At 34.5% G+C, this 23,908-nt stretch overlaps 1 protein-coding gene across 3 annotated transcripts; it reads left to right on the top strand.

Annotated features, from left to right (window-relative positions):
* The first annotated feature begins 2,233 nt into the window (after nucleotides 1-2,233).
* Nucleotides 2,234-8,329, top strand: Msra (methionine sulphoxide reductase A). 3 transcript variants are annotated; one of them, XM_070297517.1, is made up of 5 exons: nucleotides 2,234-2,399; nucleotides 4,990-5,148; nucleotides 5,251-5,371; nucleotides 5,508-5,644; nucleotides 6,032-8,329. In XM_070297517.1, the coding sequence occupies exons 2-5, from the start codon at nucleotides 4,991-4,993 to the stop codon at nucleotides 6,267-6,269; spliced, it is 654 nt and encodes a 217-aa protein (XP_070153618.1). In that variant the 5' UTR covers nucleotides 2,234-2,399; nucleotide 4,990; the 3' UTR covers nucleotides 6,270-8,329. The 3 variants fall into 3 exon arrangements, with proteins under 3 accessions (XP_070153618.1, XP_070153617.1, XP_070153616.1); XM_070297516.1 differs by having other exon boundaries at nucleotides 4,987-5,148; XM_070297515.1 differs by lacking the exon at nucleotides 2,234-2,399 and having other exon boundaries at nucleotides 4,553-5,148.
* Nucleotides 8,330-23,908: the final 15,579 nt, after the last annotated feature.

The raw sequence follows: 23,908 nt of genomic DNA, 5'->3' as shown, positions 1-23,908 counted from the left end.
ACGAAAATAAGTGAAATAATATGATTAAAAATACCTAAATATGCAACATAAAGATATGTTTTCAAGTGATCAATAAAATGGAACTTTATACATTTATATATTATATATTGTACTTTAATGTACATATATGTACATAATCTCGGACCCTTTTCTTGTTTCCCTTTCAAACGGCGAGCAATGGAAAGGGTTTTAAAGGAAGGACCGACTCCGCGACAATGCGAGTATTTCGTGTTCATAAATATGTAAATTTAAATAAGAGCCATGAGAAATGCAATTGATAGTAAATTTGGTTGAATACATTAATGTAGATTGGTGTGCACTAAATGTATTCTTATTCAATTTTCTGCACAGATATTTATATGACATACTAAACTGCTAAATTATATCTCAAGAAATAATGCTGATGTAATAGAAAATCTAACGATATTTTTATAACATAATATATTCGTACAATTTTTCGATTGCGACTAGTCGGAATAAAGTTAAAATGCTCAAACCTGAAATCTCAAAGTATGACATGTCAAAAATTTCAAAATATTTCATTTTTAGCACATATACATTTGCGAAAATGTTCAGAAATAGACAAAATATAGAATGTTTAAAAATAACTTGAGCAGCTTATTAAAAAATAGCTAAACAATCGATAGGAGGGCTCAAGGAGCAACGAATGTCCGTATAATAAAAAAAATCACGAATGAAAGAAACAAAAACGCGCGATATTTAATTTTAATAAATTAAAATTAGAGTTAAATTAATAAACAAACAAAATACAATTTACAGAACGTGAATAACATAATATAAATAAGATGCAATCTGGACTTTCTTCAGTGTTTGAAAAAGTGAATAAAAATATTTAGAAAAAAGTTATCAACAATGTAAAATATAACATAACGGATTGGTTGTTAAATGTATTGAATATCTCCAAAAGCTTCACAGTAAAATTCAAATATCATTATCCATCACAGAGTTATTGTACCAAGAATTTGAGGCAGGGAATCGTCGATGTATAGCATGGACTCTAAGCGATCTCTACATAAAAGCCTTTCGAAAAGTGTCCGAATAAGACAAAATGTAAAATAAGACAAAGAGGGAACGAAATAGAGGACAATTGCTCTTTCTAAATCTAAAGCTATTGAATAGAAAGAGACACTGATCTGGCTTGACCTTTACCAATCGCTTTCTCTCTTTCTTTCTTCTTTCTTTCGGCCGGTTATAATTTCCTATACCTGAGCGCAGTCCATATTATACGTCGATGGGAATATAATTGATATCAGTGAAAAAGATAGCTAATGAAAAGTTAGCTAGTTCAAAAATAAATATGGAACCAATTCCAATCAAATATTTAAATACGTTTAAGAGTTTACATTAAAGTTAAAGCTCATCTAATCTGGAATTTTATTTTATATATTATTCTATGTTTTATTCCGTCGCGAATTCTATTGCAAATTTTGTATAATGTAAAATTATAACACGCCATATATATATATAATAAAAAAAAAAACTCAAAAAAAAAAAATTGTTTAGAAAGGATTTTTTTATATATAGAGATTTTGTTATTTTTTTTTGTTAGTTTTCTAAAATTAAAATAAAATTTTTTTAAATGTGTGTATACATATAACAGAATTTTACATCACATAGAATTTACAATAGAATCCGTGATAGAATAAAACATAAAATAGTAAATCGTTTCTTCTTTATTCTATCTCACTTCGTAAATTAGACGACCGTGCGATTCATTCGCGCGTTTTATCGTTAATAGATCTTTTTCTTACTTTTCTCTTTACTATATTTTTCTCTTATTTTACAAACCAAGACGAAATAAAGGAATTCTATGACGGACTAAAGGAATGATAAAAATAAAATTCTTAAATAACACATCAAAACACTTGCCAACGTCAGAAAAATATGTATAACACTCAATACCCTCCTCGCTCCTCTTCCTGGAGTCACATGGTAAAACAAACTATTTATTTATTCCCAAGTTAACAAGTGTTTGATGTGTTACTTAAAAACTTTGTTTTTGTCATTCTTTTATTCCGTCGTATAATGGCTTGTAAAATGAGAGAAAAATGTAAAAAAAAAATATATATATATATCTATTCAACGCGCGAACGAATCGCACGCGGTTCGTCTAATATTATAGAGTGGGAGAATGAAGAAGAAACGATTTGGTGGGGAGAGATATGTTTGCCCGTGACTTGTGACAGCATAAAAACTGGGTGCTGTCCCTAACATACCGCAGTAAGTTTCAATACTCTAAATCCGGCGAGGAGTCCGGAGTTCGTTTCAGAAGGGCTCGCATTTGAAGAATTTGAAGAAAGTTTGGCTGGAAAAAAGTTCGGCACAACAATAGTTTGATAAATTTTTCTCCGACATTCCCATCATACATCGAATTTAAGGTAATACTTAAGATAAAGAACAAAGCTTTTCAATCTATTCTTTTTGAAATTCCGCGAGAATGTCTATATATAAAATAATCGTATTTAAATATATAATTAAAATAATTTTTAGCATAAATGAGATTTTTTTAGTTGAGATGTTTGAGCAACGGTTTAATTTATCAGATAATATTCGCGTATAATATTTAAATAATAAATTGTGTATTAATTTACACTTATCTTTTTCATTTATCTGCAACAATAATTCGTTCTCATAATCGTAGAATAATTATAATAAATGTTGAAAATTAATACTTTCGAATTTCCATTATATTTATATTTTGTATATTTTATATTGATCTTTTTCCTGATATACTACATACTTAATGTTATATATTATTTGTAATATAACATGTTCTCCTGTAATGTATGTAATGTACAAGGACCGTTGGCAAGGAACATTCCGAGTCTTTCCAAGTGATTTCGACATGTCTTGATTTATAAATAATTTTCCATCATACACATATCTGTATTAGATATCGCAGATATATCAAGATATTCGCAGTGATAAATAATCGCAAATGAAGAAATTTTAATCCATAATCGTAACGTCAAATTCAATCAAATTAACTTTTTTTAGCTGTTTTATATTAATGTATAAAGTTTTAAACTGCTGAAAAATGATGCTTTATTCCCGATGCATAGAATTTATGATAAATTTATCGATATTAGGAGATACCCAGATAGCAATTATATTATACATTCTTATTGTTAGCAGAAAAATCGTATTAATTTATTCACAATAGATGTCGTATATCTTCATTAATTTTTATGAAAATTTTCAGGTAATTATAATATTTTCAATTTCCTCCACTTGTATGATATTATATCGATAAAAGTGCGATTAAGTATTAACTAAATAACGCAATTATTATAATCTCGCATAAAAAAAAACTACGTATATATAAATAATATAATATCAATTATAAAACCGCTTACCGCTACCGAATACTAGGGGATGTGCTATCAGATTTTATCTAAAAATTGTCAGCGGTATCGCAATCAATTTTAGACTTTTACCGTATATATAGGACTAAATGTGACGATGTTGTAAGAATGCCGTGCAAATATATAAAAAGAGAAGGAGGAAATGGCGTATTATTTATATCGACAATTTTAATAAATTACAACCGATAAGCATCGGTGGCGTTTGTTAGTAATATAGTTATTTTAAATTTAAGAACGAAATCATATAAATCAACAAGGCTCCGTGATCATTTTTGGCTAGAGAACAGATACATAATTGCTTGTTGCTATTCGAAAGATTAAGTAATTGATTGATAAATAACTGAAAGTCATCTATATATATATATATATATATATACTTCCGACCGCGTGATACATGCATGTCGATTTTGTCCTTGATTCAGAAGCATCACTGGAAGCGTATATATAAAACTTTTATAATATTTATATAAAATGTTATAAAAGTTTAATACAACAAGTGTGTACGAGTATCACGACACAAAAAAATTTTATCAGAATTTTTTATTATAGTATTTAGATAGAGTGAGCTATGTTATCTTTATATTTTAAAACTTTTTTAATTATGCTATATATATTCATTAATTTGTTCACTAAGTTATAACATCAAAATCATTTCCCTTAACTATTTTACCAATTTTATTAAAATTAGTCTTAAATAGCAATTTTAAACATCTTTAAACGTTTATATAACACGAGAGCGGATGTGTTATCGAAAGAAATTTTGTCGCGTTTATCGCGATTAAATAAATTACACTCTAAATTAAGAATTCCAAGAGTATTACGAAATCCGATGACCACGATCCACATTTACCATACTCGAGCTGACGATGAGTTACGTCGGATTACGATAAGAAATCCGCGCGAATCGAGCCTCCGATCAGCTTGAGAATCAGCTGTGATCAGCTGGCCTGTCCTTCTAACCTGCTTCGGTCACATGACACGCACATGGGACGTGTTTCGTGACGCGCAACGCCGAACGCCGGTCGCCGTTTCGTTGATGGCCTCGAACACTCGGACGGCTCGGACTCTTAGCTCGTTAGCTCTCGGACACTCATCGCGGATACTCGGACGCGAGATCGCGAGATGCGATATGCGATGATTGCGATTCCATCCGACGAGAACGGGACACGTGACACGTGACACGTGACACGTGTCGAGAAGCGCGAGGCGCGAGTCGCGCCTAGCGCGCGCTTCCCTTCGTTCTCGCTTCTCGCTTCTCGCTTCTCGCTCGCCTCTCGTCTGCGTCCTCGTCATGCCGTCACGTCACAGTCGCCACATACCATATACCGCAATACCGGTTTAACACGTGCTATCCTGCTATCGTGGAAGTGTTATATGGAGGAAATTGTGTGCAGAGTCCGCGGGCGGCTGTTGAATCCAAGCTCGTTTGATATCCGAGGATGTCGCGATCCCGTCACGTGATATTACCCGTCGTTATGTTACCGTATCTGGTCCGAGCTGTTCTCGCCAACAATTGCTCTATTATGTCGTATCAGTGCGGCACGGCCGGCACTCTCCTCACGTGTCCCATCATTGAACGCAACAATGTTTGTCCGTTCAGCAGAATGCCGGGTCAGCTGGAGGAGATCAAGGGCAAGCGTGCCACCTTCGGTATGGGTTGCTTCTGGGCGGGAGATTCTCTCTTCGGGGCACTACCTGGAGTTATCAGGACCTGTGTAGGCTACGCCGGTGGCACCAAGGAGTTCCCTGCATACAGAGACATGTAATTTTCCACATGTATTATCTGTTATTCAGCACGATTGCAATTCTAATGTTAAAAATGTATAGGATTGTGCATAATAATTTATTTCGATTGTTCTTGTAGGGGAGATCATACAGAAGTCATTGATATTGAATATGATGCAGAACTAGTATCCTATACACACTTGCTGAGCTTGTTTTGGAATAATCACGAGTATGGTCTAACAACAAAGATTAAGAGACAGGTATTTTATCTCGATACACATATTATAGTTGTATATTTTACAATATATTATTCTCGGTAGAAATATATTTCAATAATTTGTGTAATCCATATATCATTTGCGTATTAATATTCTAAATGCGATTTAATTCTTTCAGTATATGTCATTAATTTTGTACCATGACGAAGAGCAACGGTTGTTGGCTGAAAAATCTCGTGAGCAAGAACAGAGACAGCGTGGCGAAGTTTTTGTAACCGAGATTAAAAAGTTTTCAAAGTTTTATCCAGCGGAAGAGTAAGTTACCACTATGTAATCACGCGCGCGCACGCGAGTATGCTCATATAATTATTTTTCTTATTTAGTAGAAAATAATTTTGTTTGTCTAGATTCGCATCTTCAAAGTGTATTTAAATTTAGATACATCTTATTGATCAAATCAGAAAAACAGTTATTTATTTCATAATTTTTAATATTTTTTTTTAATGATATGATGATAATATCTGAATATTTTCGCTATATGACTTTTTATTATAATTACAAATAGATGTTGATCTATTATAGATGCAAATCTTGTGGCATATTTATAAATAATTATTAATATTGAGTTGCAAGTAGTTTAATAAAAATCAATGTATCTAATTAAGTTAAATAATATTTTCTTTTTTTCTTTTTTTTGTTCAGCTACCATCAAAAGTATCGACTACAGAGTCATCCGTGGCTTATCGAGATAATGGGTCTCACCACACCAGAAATCTTGCGCAGCTCTCCTTTGGCAGCCAAATTGAATGGTTATATAGCTGGTGCTGGCACTCTTGAACAATTTGAAAAGGAATTACCAAACTTGGGATTAAGTGAAAAAACGACGCAATATTTAACAAAGTACATTATCGAGAATCAGGGCAGTGGTTTGTATTGCTAGTAGATCTAGTAAGAGAACGCGAAAAGACATTTTCTACTATTAGACATAGACATTGAACATACTGGATTTCTTTGCGACAAGAAAATTCGAATCGACGATTTTTCTTTTAGCTAAAATACCGAAATATTAACAGTTTCGAAGTGATATAAGTTTTATCTAAAGGGATAAATAACGAAATCATAGTTTCCAATTAATTTTTTTGTTACGAAAACCCATTATATTGTATTATAATGTAACTAAGATTTTAGTTAAATTATAACAAAATTATATAGTTAATTACATAACATGAGATTAAGATAGTTGTCTCGCAAATCGCAATTAACAAAAAAATTTGAAAATTTAACTATACGTTAATAAATATGGTATCTACACGAAATATGGTATCTACGAAAAATATACGAAAATTTCGTATTTTGAATTTTAATAATTAGAAAGGATAACAAGAAAGTGATGGTACAACGACTGGTACAAAGTAGGATACTTTAGGAATTCTAAAAAAGAAAAAACCCAATTATTGGTTGTTTAGTTTTAAAAATACAATAATAAAAAGACCTCACGGTATTATTTCATCCTTGTTGTTCATCGAAAGTTAAACAAAAACAGATGATGCCCGCGAGCGTTGATTTGGCAATAGCCTACAGAATGTCCAAAAACTTTTAATTAGTAAACATAGGTAGTCAATAGCCGAATGACCTAACATTAACTCAGAGTATAAAATTTTGAATTGTACTGTCGCGAGACAAATGTTTTAAATATGATTTTGTTATCTATTGCTACATTAGATTCTTGCTATATATATCGAGATATTGCAGTTACTCATTGCTAAATCATTAAAGAAATTTGTTATTTAATATTTTACTTACACAATGGCAATTTCTACAAAAATATCAATTTATGTGATGCAATGAAATTATGCAATTCTCTCTCTCTCTCTCTCTCTCTCTATATATATATATAGAAAAAATAATACAATACTTTAGACGAATTAGCGTTTTATCGCATTGTGCAATAGTGTAATTTTTTATTCGATTCTGTTGTCGTAGAAATATTATATACTTTCGAATAAATTTTAATTAAAAAAGCTTTATTATAAACTTATAAATTATATATAATTTTCTATATCAATATGAAGGCATGAAAAGATTATTTTCAAGTAGATTTTAATTAGAGAAGCTTTATTACAAAAATATGTAATCTTATAGATAAATGATTGTCTTTCTTTTCGTTAAGGAAAAGTCTGTTTCAGTCAAAGACAGTATTGCCAATTTGTATCAAATCGAACCATCGGCTTAAGAATAACTCAATATGATCTAGATATAATCTAGCATTAGTTGTGGATATGGTCAAGCGAGAGGATCTTGATTTCTGATACAAAAGAAACGATTTGACAACACATAGGTATATAAAATACAATATAAAGATGTAGCATACAAATAAAGAAAGAGTCCATAAATGTATATTTAATAGACTAGGCACTCTTATTTTTTGGAGGGATATTAAAGACGACATTAGTAAGTGAGAACAATAAAGATTGGATGCTTTTCTTGTATGATTGTGTAGTTAGCGGGGAGAAAAAAAGAAGAGATCACCTTTTACATTCTCTATTTTTTTTCTGAGGCGTAGAGTGCTCTCAATCTATTATATATAAATCTATGGTTTAAACATAAGAAGAATGAATCGAAGAGTTACTGACTTTGGTCTACGATATGCTTGTACTTGCGGGTGGCATATTCTACAAATTGAATCTTGTATATTTTGCGTTTTGAACCATGTAGACGGAATTGCCCAAAATACACCGAAGTTAGTGTACTGCTTCCCTTATTGCTGTTATCAGCTCTGATTTATACAAAAATCCTCCGCTCCTTTTACAAGTGGTCACAAGTCTATGATTTAGATGCACGGCACGCATATCTAAAGTTTTATATGCAAAGTTCAAATTCCTCTTTCCTCCTTCATTCCTTCAAGATTTTACTATGTAAAAAGAATGTTCAAACAATATAAAATTAATTCTAGATTAGTGTTATTAAAAAAATATAGGCAATATATATTTCATATAAAATAAAATTTATTTTATTCAGAATGTATATAATAAAAATATTCTTTTTAAAAAAAAATATTCATTTTTAATCCTTTGCATTTATGTGTCAACTGACAATGAACTTCAGTTTTTAGAGTTTTGACTTGGGATTCTATATATAATATATAGGTTTTTTTATATTGTTTAATTTTAAAATTTTAATAAGCTTCGCATAAAAGAATAAAGTAAAATAAAATTTATTTCGCAAAGTTTCAATATCATCTTAATCTTCGTAAATAGAGATCGATCCAAAAAAGATTTACATCCATTTGTCTCTATTGCTATATTTTCTATTTATTTCAATCGTACCCTTCAAAACTTGTCTATTTTTTACAAGACTCTATTACAATTTAAAAGTATATTTTTGCTGCAAAAAATATAAATTTTGACACATACGGTTTTTTACACGGTTTTTGAAAATCTGGTAAAGTTACTGAAAATAACGTTTTATCAGCGCGATAAGTCATTCTTATATGAAATTTAAAAAGTACAGATTGTATATATTTTTTCGGACGGTGTCATCCCGAGCAAAACAAAATATACAAGTCCCACGTCGCGGATGATATTGAATTTCTCTATGTATATGTACATAAGGGAGCGCGTACACGAGAGCGGTGGAGACGTCACTTCAAAAGAAACTCTTCGAAAGATACAGTTCTCGTAAAACGAGGCGATCATTCGCGTTAGTTATTACCAAAGAATAAAAGAGCTTTGCCGATGTTTGAGACATTTCGTAATAATCAGAATAATGGCTGCTGACGGAACGTAAATCCGTTGGAAAGCTTTTTGTTAGCAAATGCTAAAAATATTCGTCAATTATTTCTACAGACTGTTATTCAATAAGTAGTTCTTTTAATGAACAGGGCAACATTCATTGCCCTGAAAATCATAAAATGATACTTTTTCCAAAGTAAGAATTTTGATTAAATTATATGAGCTGTGTGTGCGTGTGTGTGTGAAAAATATTCCAACATTGATAACAAAGATATGAACAATTTTATTGTTATAGATATGTGCGCTCTCTCTCTCTCTCTCTCTCTGTTGGAAAAATATCACCTAACAGTTTAATTAAATTGAACAGAAAAAAATATTCAGTAAGGAAGTTCAATGTAAAATAGATATAAATCTTTGCAATCTAGTTTTCTATAAAAAATTATACAATAGGATAACATATATTTAACAGTAGTAACTTCCCACGCACGTAGGAAGATTGTGAATAGCTTTTTTATAAACATTTTTTATGATACCTCGATGACGCGCAACGGACTTCCTTGATGAATACTATCTCCAAAGATGCGTTCCATAAATGTATATACATATATGATGGGGTTTTACTACGCTTTTTTTCTCAAGTCTTCGACTTAGTCTCTTTCCTTCCACTTGTAGTATAACCCACTTTTTTCACTTCTGCAAAGATTGTGACATATTAAATTATAAGAAATCCAAATTGCGCATAAAAATATTGTATTATTAGAGTTTAATAAATAATATATTTAAAAGAATTTTTCTTTTATCTTAAAAAAATAAAAATTCGTAACTTTAATTTCCATATTAAAATGCATTTATCTTCTGCATGGCGTTAATAATGATGTGCAGATTTTTCTCAACCATGGCGAATTGTATAAAATAAACTGATGTTGTTGTTGTTGTTGAAAAGTCTTTGTCATTCCGGTGTGTCTCGTGCGATACCGCGGGAAGACGATTAGGATTGTATATACGAGATGAGAGAAGATATGACATGTCGGCTTGACAGCTGGCGGCGACATAGGATCCGGTTCACACGACGTTTCGCTCTCATCTTCTCGTCTTTGCGATGGAATTTCATAAACTCGGCGAAGATATGTACCTTCTTATGTATTTTCTTGAAATTATACATTTTTAATAATCCATTTAGCGTAATTCATTTACTATTTGTAGATATTCTATTGTCTCATCTTTAAAATAAACATTGAATGCAATGAATGCATGTCGGAATGCATTCTTTTATTATTAAAAAATAATCCAGAATTTATTTCTCGTTTCTGGTTTTTCTATTTCTATTATATTTCCCTTATTACATTGAAATAAACAGTTTGTCTCTCTCAGAGAGATCTAATTAATATATATGTATTCCACGATAAATCGCCGTTATTTTCCTTCAACTCGTCCATATTTCTTATAAATCACTGATTGACATATATGTATATATAAGTCTAGGGAATAAACGATACGGTAGTGACGACGTGACGACGCGACGAGTCGCGACGTTTTGCGTCACCGTAGATTCCATTTATCCTTTCGTTTACGTTCGTCGTAATGCTCCTTTTCGTTATCCGTCCGTCGTTCTCGTCGTCGTCGTGGTCCACGTATGACTTGACAGCCATAAAGACGACCGCTCGACCGACATCTGGTCTGACGCGCGCACTTTGTAGTCTCCTACCTATGCGTAAAAAGAGGCCCGCGGATCGCGTCTTCAGGCTTTGCCGCTGTACAAGGATTGACAGAGCGAATCGTCGGCGCTCCTCCCGCACAGAAAAGATATACACAAAGTATATTCCGGGCCGTTACATCGGCCCTTTGACCTTTGTCCGCGTTCGTGAATTCTTTGACAAGTTTGAATTCGATCGTCCTTTTCACAATATTAAGGATTTGATGACTGCGAAAAATACAAATGAATTAGATGACGTAATGGAAATTTGTTTTATAAAGTTAGAAATAAATGTCTATAAAAACATGAGACATTTAATTTTATATTATTTCTATTTATCAATTCTCTCTTGTATGTAGGATTAGATATAAATTAAATTCGAAAAAAAAGAATATAAATAAATAGGGGGGCGGGGAGGGGGAAAACAAAGAAACAAAGATCGACTGGCCGCAAAGAAAATAATCGATCTGTTTGAAGTTTTCGATAAAACGGAATCAGAGACGTAGCGGAGGAAACGAAAGAAAGTGTATTCTCTCCCCCTCCCCCCCCCCCCGCCTCTCTCTCTCTCTCTCTCTCTCTCTCTTCTACGGACTCTCCCTAGAAATTTATAATTCGAACCGCCTGTCGGCAGCTAATTTCCTGTTCGGCGGGGGCGTGTCTATGGCCACAAGCGCTTTCTCGCGGTGTTAACCTGAGCGGTTGAGAATTTCCGATGAAATTCGGTCGAGGGAGGAAGACGAAGAAAAGGAGAAAGAAAGATAGCTATACGGGGACCCGAGATCTTTCCTCCGCTTCTCTTCGCACTTTTTTAAAAAATGGTGATCGTAACACTTCATCGGTCGCAAAGCAGCTGCCAGCTACGGCAGGCCAAAACGCTACGAAAGAAATGATAATAAAATGATGTATGTCGCAGCTGTTGAAAAAACGATACTTATCAGCGGTATACTTTTACTTTCATTATTTTTCTATTTCAAGTTTCTACACGATATTCATTTATATGCGCCTACCTATTTTTTTTCTTTGCGAAATATATGCACATCGCATGGACATAGAGAGTTTTTAATTATGAAAATAATTTTTAAATAAATCTCAATTAAAATAACAATTGAGAGAGAAAAAACATATAAAGCATATAAAAATTCCAACAGGTACAATTTTAAATAGATCTTAATTAAGTAGAGCTAATATTTCAATAATTTATTAAAAGTAAATTTTATTAAATTAATTAATTTGACGATCTATATCTATATTAAGTACGTATCGTAGAAATAAATGTTCTCATCCACGTGGAGAGAAGGAGGTCGCCTTCTCTTCATTAACACATACTTCATCTCGGCGACGCATAATGAATCAGACGTTCATATATCAGCTCGCAACAAACTCTCGCGGTGTTTTTTCAAGAGGCTTGATTTATTTGCGTCGAAGAGCACAGGGAAGAAAACCATTCCAAACCGGTCGAGGGGAAGCAATTTCAGTATCCAAGTAAGAGAAGGGGGGCCATCCGCGACTCTGGTTGACTCCCTCGATCTTTTCCATGGACCAATCGCGAATCGAGACACAGGCAATAACCATTTTTATTTCCGGTAGTCTTGCATCCCCTAGCCTAGCGAGACAGATTGTCTTTTTTCGAGTTTCAAATTTGCAACGAAGTCTCCGTTGAAGATCACAAAAATCGTGCGTGACTCTTTTTTCGCGCACGGCCAACAGAGCGCATCCCTCGAGATAGATAGATAGATAGATAGATGGATAGAGCTCTCTCTAGTGAGAGAGGGAGGTCGGGGGAGGGGGGGGGGAAGAGAGAAAGAGAGCAAGGCTGGCCCTTTTTTTCTTTCCTTCTCGTCACCTTGTCCAAAGTCCAGAGAACGACGATACGCAGTCGCATATAGGGGCGGCGCTTTGCTTGTCCAAACGAGCCGCACACGCCGCCGCCGTAGCAGTCCTCGTGCACCGTACTTCCGGTAAGAGAAATCGCGGCGTATAATTTTTCAGAATCTCTAATGCGTCGTAAATTATATATCCGGCGTCAAAGCACAAGAAGAGCGACGTCTCCTCTCTCGATTTATCTCGACTCGCAAAAAAATCACAGCGTATTTCAATCTCCAAAGTTATTCGTATTTCTCAAAATCGGCTAAGTGTGTCTAAGAGAGAGAGAGAGAGGAGAGAAAGGAGAGGAGAAGAAAATTAATGAGATTATCTTATCCGTCTTTCTTGGTATATTAACTAAATATGTATCTTGTACTAATTATTTGATATAACACATTCTGTGTAGAATAATATACCATATTTTAAAAATATAAGTCAATTTTTTATCTCGATCCGAACAAAACTGATGTTCGGCGAAGAGTTCCCGGTCCACGATTGCGCGTCGATTTCTCGAGAGTCTCGTTACGTGTCCTTTTTGTTCACCGTAACGAAAACGTATGAGCTTTCTTTGGCTCCGTCGAGCGCATCGACGCTGTCGACGAGAAACGGTCGAGCGCGCCTATTAGTGGCCTTCGCGGTATCATAAAGTAAATCCCACAAAAAGTCACGCGGGTGCTCTTTACGATCCCATCCGTTTTCATGGGAGGCGCCGATGGGAGAGAAGGCCAAATTTACTACTTACACGTTCCGATCTATTTTAATGGCAGCGATGGCTTTATCACTTTATCGCGTATCGCTGTCGATGCGTGTACGTCTGCTGGCAAAATTGAATATTTAGCGTGAACTTTTCAAATTGTTCCAAATTTTAATACCTTTAAAAAATTGTGTTCGAGATATTTATTTATCGTTTATCGGTCGTCGACAATCGTGACAGGGGTTGCTCGACATTTTTTTTTGACAGGAAACACGCACAATATTTCGGGATTGACGAGAGGAAGATACGCTCGATTATGAACGCGAGCTTTCTGTCATGCTGGCGCCAGTGGGGCGAAGTGATTTTTCTCCGTTCCTAAATATGACTAAAATCATCTGCCGTGTGCAAATTTTGAAACTCGGGCTGGGTTGACTCTTGAAAAAGGCCAAAAATAATAGACGGAGATACTACCAGTCTCGTAAACAAAAGATTTTAGAAAATTCAACTAAAGATTACATGCCTAATACATATAGTAGAATTAAAAACGCAATTTGTAATAAATATTTTTTAATAGAACAGCAGATTTTTTTTTTTTTTTTTATAAAAAAGAGATTAAATTTTGTTTGTATCTATTATCATAGATATAGATGCATTACTTTGTTTAAAAAAAATTGACGTTTTTAAAAGACATTTTAATTTAAGCATACAACTCTTAGCATGCTGTCAATAATGGAATTTGCATAACTCTGCGCGCAAAATGTAGTTCTCGCAGAGAGAGAGAGAGAGAGAGAGAGAGAGAGAGAGAGAGAGAGAGAGCTTTGTATTCCTATAAATTCTCGCAAATTATAATGGGCATGAGACCACTTAGCCCAACGTGCACGACAGAGGCGAACAGCTGTTTCGTTGCAGCGACGAAACGCACAGCAGCCGGTCGCGCCTGTCTTCTCGTGATAGTCTACAACTCTACAGCCAAGTCAGCGTCATGCACCAAATGTGCAAGTGCGGTCTCTTCGATGACACCTGCTCACAGATGTTTCAGATACCATAAAACGACGCCGCCGAGCGATCCAAGCAATCGGTCCCGCGCAATTCACAATTCCTTTGCTGTATATAAATTTATAGCTTGCAATAGCTGCAAATAACACATTAATCGAGAGCTGCATCTCTTATTGTTCTCTATAAAAATTTCCATTTTTAATATAATATTTTAATTTATGATTTTATAATTTTTTACAATAATATAAATTATTCTCTGATTTTGAGACATCAGATATATTATATTATATTTGTACGAGATTTCATTTTTTAAATATCGCGTGTGTAATATACTTTTTAAAATTTTTAACACAATAATCTTTAAATATTATGAATTATATTTCATAGTAAATTATATTATATAGATATGTAAAATTTATGATAAGAACTCTACGTTACGCTACCTTACGTTTTATACCTTTAGATAAATGATTTTATGAAGAAAATGCAAGTCTCTCTCTCTCTTCATTACGATTCAAATGGGTGGAGTTATTTGACATTGGACAAGTGACGAATGCACCTGCCTAACCATATAGAACAGGTGGATGCTGCTGTCCAATAATCGTTGAACAGGATGCGACCAATCGGCCAATATTTGTAGGATCTTAAAAATGAAGTGTTTTAAGTCTCAACCGATAATCAGAATAAGGAGGAGATACCGAAGAGAAAAATGGCGAAATCATAGACTGTTCGCAAATGACAATCTTAAGATAATTTTTCTAAAAGATTCCAATTTTTTGAAAAAATGCAGAGCACTTTCTTCATTCGTATTCATCTTTTTCACTTAATCGATTTCTCATTTTCGTTCTTCAGTCTTTCGTTAAACAAAACTATTTTTCATGATGCTTATATTTCCGATATACGCAAGAGGATACCGCGAGGTTATCGCTCTGTTTGCCGTTTGCGTATAGAGGGATTGTCTTGAAAAAGCAGCGATGAATCTTTCGTCGAGTGGATTTTCTTGAATGAGCCTACGCAGGAGTTCCAGTAGCGAGAAGAACGAGGGAAAGAAAAAAATAAAGAACGCTTCCATGATGTGCAGAAAAGTGTCGCGTGTCCAAGATGGTTCTTGCGTTTTCGCATGAATCAACGATCATTCGCCACCAAATGAGTTCGCCCTTTGATTGATTATGAGAAGGTCGGAAACGGCGGATGAAGTTATATACCGGAGCAAAAAACATAATAGTTCTGTTCATAATCGGCTTTGTCTTTGAATGCCGCCGTTTCCTCTTTCAATTAGTCCTTAAGCCTTGACGAAAACAATCGGCAAATTCGTACAGCATGTATTATATGTACACCGTGATTTATGACGGATCAAGATTACATTTTAAATAAAGGACATTCGATGAATTGATGAATTCGAGATCCCAGCTTCGTTCTGGTATGAAAAATGACATATAAATTTTCTGCAATACAGTTCCATGTTTTTTGATCTCTCTTCGATTCTCTTGTCAGATTTGACAGAATGCAGATATTTCATAAAGTACTATAAAAAATGATTCGTCCTTTCAACCGATTTCGTTTTCCAATTGAACAGATTGATAAATAATCAACAATTTTTTTTATCCTTATAATTCGTGCTTTCCTAATTGATAGCCTCTCGTACACTGTATAAATGAAATACTAGGGCAAAGGGCTGAACCGTCGCAAAAACTGATTCGCCACACACCGAGCCGTACACATCTATTAAGAGTCGGCATCTTCAGTTTTGTTAGGGTACAAGGGACGAACAAAAAATCTTGTGGGATGCGCACGATACCGCCGCCATTTCTGCCACTGTCATGTCCACAGCGGCGGGATGGGATGGGGTGGGCTGGGGTGGGGGGGAGGGGTGTATTGGGTTAAAACGCTCGAATTAACGTTCTTCGTTAAGGAGGAGGAAGGGAGGACAGGGAGGAGAGGGAGGAGAGGGAGGAGGGGGCGGGGGGAAGGGGAAGGGAAAGGAGGGGACCCGCAAGCCCTACATCGATGGGTCACGGAGTTTCGTGAATCCAACTGTCGCACAAACGTTAATAAAAAAAGGAACCCATAGGCAGCTCAGAGAGGGCTGCAACGAATCCCTCGGGGGCTCCTCAGCTGGAGGTCTCATCGATGCGAGAGTTGCTCTAAACTTCTCTTGTTCCGCTAACCCAACATATATCGTAAACTTTTGTTCCTACAGATGTACGATCCACGTGTAACGTAAAGCTCCGGTATAATTGTAATGGCGATCAAAATGGCGTAGACGGAAATGTCTCTCTTACACGATTTATCTCAAAATCTTTCGGTTTTGTTAGAAACCTATGATTTTGAAGAATTTTTCAAAACATTATTCGCAATCTTTTTCGCTTCCAAAGAGACAATCGTATAATTGTTTTTCGGATCTGTTGACGCGATTTATTGACAGATGTTTCCTTTTCCGTATACCTAACCGTACGTAAAAGGAAAGATCTTCGTTTGTCTCTCACTTGAGAAGAAACGTTAGTTTTCGAAGCGAGGACTATTTATGAAGTTTCAGGTTCAAAACATAATATGTAGGCACATGTGCATTTTTATCTCCCCATTGTTCTCTATTCTCAAAAGAATCATTTTTTCCACATACGACATATCCACTCGGATTGTTAAAATTCAAAGGATCCGCCCGACATTCAAGGAATAAAAATAAAACAAAGAAAAATAAAGCAAAAAATCTGATTTGAGCGATGCTTACAATGGTTCTTCAAAATAAAACAGATTCGTCGAGAAAAATCTTTCTTCTTTTTGGTCTCATTCGTTTCGTTTAAAGTTTAAATATTCCCGAAACATTCGCGGAATTTCAATTAGAAAATTATATAATTAGCATAATTAATTATTCTCGTAAATAGTTTTAAAGATAGCAGTCTTTAAACAAAGTTGCAAACATTCCCACATAAAACTGGAAGGATAAGATTGGAGAAGACTTTATATATATATATATAATATAGTAACAATATAAATAACTATTATAGTATCCGAAAATATATACAGATAGTATTCTTTGCTATACATATAGCAAAGAATTAACTTAAATTCTTTAAGACTTTAAGAGATTAAGTCTACCCTTTATGTGCGTTTTTCAATTTCCAGCCATTTTCGACATACAAATATTTATATTACACAAACGTTATTATATATAGATAATCATTACTAATGGTGTAGGAAGAGATAATCGTATTATCGCGATAGCGATTTCGCAATCATTTAACTCTTCAAAGTCTCCGTAATCGAAATTTTTCCTTGCCCTTGACCTAACCGAGTCTAATGAAACGTAATTCATTCCCATGCACCTTGGAGAAACCGTCGTCTGGTGAACAGATGTCTGTCAGATTTTATCCATTAAGAAAAAAAGTATACGCCTGCTCATCGGTGTGACATCGGTCGCTCGACGATGGCGAAATCTAATCGACGTCGCTAATATTCTTGCAATAACGAAAAGAAAGCGACGTGTGTCGGATATACAAAATTATAAATTCATGTCGAGAGTTTATTTGCGAACTCTGAAACTCCATCTTTCTATCTGTCTCGACGGTACAATAAAGTAGAGATATTATTATTATTATTATTACATTAAAATGTTATTCAAGTTGGAATAAATTTACAAAAAGAATTTAATTTGTTAATTATCAAATTATTCCACACACATAAAAGGAAAAACTAATTAAAATAGTTAATAAATTATTAATAATATACTCGATATCGAAAATCTAATATATTTTTTGAAAAAGTTGAAAAGACTGGCAGACCTTTTATGCGCAATAGCGTTCCAAGTATTATATATATATATATATATATATATATATATATATATGTATACATACTAGATGATATATGTATATACCATATATGTACATAGATATGAATGTTAGCCCGTAGCCTACGAGTGATGATCTGCAAAGACGGAAATGCAGAAAAAGATTTGGGGAAGATTTGTTTAGTTTTCATCTTTTCTTTGCCAGCGTCTCTCGTGCCGCGTTGTTAAGAAAATAGTTTCTCGAATCGCGAGACCACCCTCGTCGTTCGCGACACAAATATCGCGCCGATTATTCGGCAATATCCGGGAGCGGTTGTCGTACGCTATACGCGATACCCCGAAGTCGTAAAACTCATCGAGTTAATGAAAATCCCGGAATAAGTTCTTTTGCAATAATGCAACTGTTGATCGGATTTTCGCGAAAGCACGTTTCTTTCTATCAAATTTATTCTAATTTTGTATTTGCGATCTAATCACCTATATATAAACGAAGATTTAATTATATAATGTCTCACTTATTCCAACTTTATATATTTAATTCATACATTAATTTTTCGATACATTGAGCGATAACATTTTAAATATTTTACGAAATGTTCGCGTTCGAGCCTTTAACGTAATCTATTGTGAAAAGATAAAAAAAAAGAAGTAAATTTAGCGAGCAAGTCGTTAGTGCTCGTTATTATGTTACGTTCTATCGTAAACATGATTAAAATACGCGTCAACGTAAACAGATATAGTACGATAAAATGTCAATAAAGAATCGCGAAAAAACGCCAAAGAAATTATTATTAGAACAAAACAGATAACAGGGAGAAAATCTCATTGATGTAGCTGCGTATCCCTGCAACAGGATAAAAGAATTGAAAAAAGAATGATGCGCAATCAAATCTGCGAGATCTTAATTTTAAGGGCAAAAAAAATGACACAGAGAGAGAGAGAGAGAGAGAATTCAAGATATACATATATCATTCTCTCTCTGTTCGATTATGATTATATAAATTTAAATCCTTTGAAAGATATATTGTATCTTTATTACGTTTTCTTTTTCCGCGCTGCACAACATTTAAAAACGTTATCTCTTATAAATTTTTTAAATGTTGCATAAAGAGAGAAATATTTATTACAAAATGGCAGTTTGGACGCAACAGTCTGGCAAACGTAACGATTCGACGGGCTTTCTATGTAAAAAATACAATGGAAGGTGCAACAAATGGATTGGGCAGTACCAAGTAAACGATTTTCTCCTGCAGTCTCAAATCGCCATAATCAAACACCTGTTAGAGGTGTTGCACTTGCTGCTATTCGAGAATTCCAATTCTCTCGCTCCTACCTATATATTGACCAATGGCCGAGACGCCATTTTCTTCGACGATCTTAAAACGGGAGACCACCGCACTCTCAGAAAGGATTTCTGATAACGAGACAAAAAATATTCTTGACATATTTAATCGTATCACAACCTTACGCGGTATAAAAATAAAACAATTTTAAAATTAAATCAATAATTCCTTTTCTTCTCTCTCTCTCGAATTAAATAAGATTGTCTTACTATCTCGAGACAAGAGTAACATATACAAATCTAAGCTTATATATTCTTGCATTTAGAATAACTTGATGTTAGATCGCTACAAATTTCCATCTTCATCTTTGTGAGAAAATTAACGGGATAGCACCAAGAGCATTTTATTCTAGATTTAAGAATTTTCCATTTAAGATTAAAATATTCCTTTTTCAATAATAAATATGATTGTCGCTATATCGATCCTATTTTATGATAGATTGAAGAGTAATAGCATTAGATCCGGAAATCTTTTCCGTGGGTACGGTTACCACCGAGTATCCGGAGAACGAATATCATATATATATATATATCATCTGATTATTATTATTTTAGTTTCTTTCTTCTTAGATACTTTCGAAATAATTTCTATTTCAATTATTATCATGCTCTGTTTAACGTACGACTCATTTGTCGCGCCCTTCTACGAAAATGTTTGTACAGCGGACGCAATTTCAACGTCGATACATTTTTCTCTTCGTAAACATAAAACGTCTATCGCCTACGTGCCAAACTGTTATACAACGGAGATATACATCGTAAACGTTCTTTCAGAGCTGGTCCGTATGTAGGAATAATTTTTACGCCTCCATGTGGGTGTGTAGAAAAACAAGATGACAAAAAAATTGTCGATTTAGAGACAATTTTTATTTTCGTACTATGCATTTGTGTGCGTATGTATTTTTACGCTTAAAATTTTATGCTTTTGCGCGGACACGCATCGTGAATCACACTCGTGAGAACTGGTTCTGCGTCTTTTTTACGGGGGGATACGCTGACAAATACAATACTCTTATGCCAATAGTACAACCATATGTTACGCACGTATAATGCTAAAACAACCATAAAGAGACAAATCTATGGGTGTGCCTTATATAGGGAAATGCCAGATATACCTAAATACGTAAGACAATATAAAAAAGTAAAAGAAAGTCACAGATATGTACGGAAAAGAGAAACCTTTTTTTTTAGTAAGAATAATGCTTTAGTAAAAGTAAAACGTTACAACAAATTATTAATACAAATATCAAGAATGCAAAAATTTACTCGCATGATGAAAAATTGTATATATACCCAGCGTATGTATTGTATATATATTTCTAGATGTACTTTCTTAAGATTAATCGTAAAACTTAATAACATGAAAAATCTTTCTAATATTTTATTAATTAGAAATTAGATCGATTTTAGATCAGTCTAATTCTCTCCTTAATTAAAATCGATCGGCGGATCGGAGATCAATTATGGATGAGAATTAAAAATTCTCATTGCTCTTCGTTGACAAACTTGGACAGGTTTAACGTAGATAAAAAAAATTATTTGTCCACGATGTGTGAACCGTCTTTGATAATAACAGATGTAAAAATATAGACACGCTTAATTGTTTTAATACTACCAGGTTTATCCTTGTCATTAGAAAATTTCTCATTAACAAAGTGTTCGCTGACATATTGTAGAGAAAAGAAGCGCATTTCGATTGCGAGTTTTTCTGAATTATTTCGGATTATCTTCGGGACGCTTGAATCTGTCATATTAAGTTTGTCGCATCCGCGGGGATTAAAACACCTTGTCTTTTTTATATACACGTCACATTCGTCCGACGTGAAAGAGCACCGATAGGGACGCTTTAACCCGCAACAGTCCACGACGCCGAGATACAAGCGTATACTCTTGGCGATTAAACCTGCACGCCGGCACGCGCAATTAAAGCCGGCGTTAATATCGTTAAACGGCGCGTACCCGGGACGCCAAGAGGCAAGAGGATCGACCAAGGTCAGTGTCCTACTTGTAAAGCTCGAGTAAAGTTTTGATCGGTGACCAAGTGTGTCGAGGGACACAATCCTTCGACACAGTATACTTTGTACTTTGATGCGCGATGCCAATCTCGCGCGAGCTTTGAGATTTCTCAAAATATGCCTTGGAATGAAATAATAAAATTCTTGTTTAAAGTCCTGTCCCGAAGAAACGGAAACGGATCGCGCTGCAAAATTAACGCTGAAAAACTACAATAATTTATTATAATTGAAGATTGAAAAATTTGATCTGAAAAAAGAAATTTGAAAAATTACATATAAGACGCGCGTTTCTCTCGAAAGCCGGAAAGTTTGCGCGAGTTTACCTCTTTGATCAGCATTGGGTATTATTTTAGTATTTGACCGCGTTATTTATCGGCCTCAGGCTATTGGCGATCCGATTTTCGATTGGATCGTCGCCAGGACGCGTAACTTACGCGGTCGTCTTGATTCCCGAAACCCGGAACGCGGACGAGTGGTGCAATACTCATCCGTTAATACCGTTGCGGTATGACGATTGAATTGTTTAGACTTTAGACAAAGTCACTAAGATATATAAGACCAAATGTCTTATGTTAGAATAAACTTCATAAATTATTCAAGCTACAGTTATACAATATATAGTGCATGGATAATGAACGTGATATTTTATTTTGTTGTCACTCTATCTCGATCGTCCGAAATAATCTTTAATCGATCGATTCTCTTGATCGAGATGAAAATGACGAACAAAGACGGCCTCATTTCCTCTTCCAAGCCATCCTCGTGACGCCAAATAGGCGTGGCGTCCAACGAAATTGTAAATCACGGGTGAGACGAGAGGGAAGTGAGGGGAGCGCGCTCGCGAGAAAGTTGGAAACGCGGAATTTATAGACATTCTCAAAAGAGCTTTCGTCCGTCACAACAAACACGTTGCGGTGTATCCAACACGGCCATCCATCAGGCACGAGGCACGTCTCCGCGAACGATCGCGCGCTGCCGCGTTAATTTATATCGCATAATCCTCGGCGATATTAATTTAATTTGCATGCGAGAATGTCAGCTTTCGAGTAATACATTCATTTATAATTGAATTTATGATTGCGGACGCAATCGATATATAATTGTTAAATCGTAGAATCTCTCTCTCTCTCTCTCTCTCTCGCGAGAAAAAAAAAGATAATATTTGGTTCTTTTTTGCTTTTCTGTTTCGCCATGTTTTCGATCGATATAATATTTGTAATATATGATAAAGTTAATGGTCTTTACTATTATTTTATTGCTTTTATTGTTGTCTATGCAGTTTATGCACATTTGTGTGCATCGATTGTGTGGGAGAAATTATTTATAAAATCGTTCTTTATTATAAAATACTCACATCAGGATGTATTTCTATACCTCTCTCCCGTATACTTGCCTCTCCTTTCTTACTCGGGGAATGTACTTTTTACGTTGCTGTGCGGGCTCCCTTATTTTTGGCCACGTCGTAACTCTCGTCTCACTGATTTTTCATCCTCGCTCGGCTTCCGAATTGCAGGAGCCTGAAAAATGTCGATACGTCATTTTCCCGACACAGCATCTCGTGACGATTAAATCCAGACTCGCGTAAGACTTTATAAAAAAATACGACACGCATAATCGTTTATCATACATTGAGTGTAAAAAAATTAGACCGACAAATTTTGAAGGGAAAATAGAAGACTCGAAAATAAACATTTGTCTCTAGTTAATGATATTTCTCTCTGCGACGTTTCGTTTTCATCTTATATCGCGTATTCAAACCTTCAATAGAGCAGAGCTCTTTAACGTCTTGATAGATCGCATGTGATTTGTTTATCGTTATGGAGCGATACACACGGATAGAATTGACCGACATGCATTTTACATATGGAGTTGTTAATTGTAATGGACGAGCAGCACAGAGACTCTCTATATATCAACAATGATTATCCTGATCGCAACATTTCACGTCATTCCACTTTTGAGTCCATTCATCGACATTTGCGAGAGAACAGAGAGATTCTTTTAGATTTAAAAGATCAGATGGACAAGGATGACGACGTTCAGTGAGAATTCCGCGATTGAAGAGCGAGTTTTGGCACAAATAGAAGAAAATGTTTCCATTAAACTAAACATCGGAGCGAAAAATAGTATTAACTTAAGAAAAATATTAATTTTCAATTCTTCTCCTTCCCTTTAAAATTTATCGGTCTAATTTTTTTACACCGTGTATATATACGTGTACATGTATATATTAAAATTTTTTAATGTATTGTAGAAATTTAAGCTATGTGTATTCTTGGCTGAAATATTGTATTTCACAAGTACATATTGACACTTTTCAATAATCTTATCCAAACTCTTTACTAAATGCTATACACAGTTTTGTAGCCACGTTTCTCGTGTATCTACACTCACCTATTATAGAAATCATTGTGAAAAGTGACATTAATTTCCAAACAAGACATTAGCTTTTTTTCTT

This window comes from Polyergus mexicanus, unplaced genomic scaffold (assembly GCF_030449975.1).
Source record: "Polyergus mexicanus isolate NDT 795.1 unplaced genomic scaffold, iyPolMexi1.0 SCAF_6, whole genome shotgun sequence".
Classification (NCBI taxonomy): Eukaryota; Metazoa; Arthropoda; class Insecta; order Hymenoptera; family Formicidae; genus Polyergus; species Polyergus mexicanus.
Note: the sequence above shows the minus strand (reverse complement) of the source record. Positions and strands in the feature narration are given on the sequence as shown.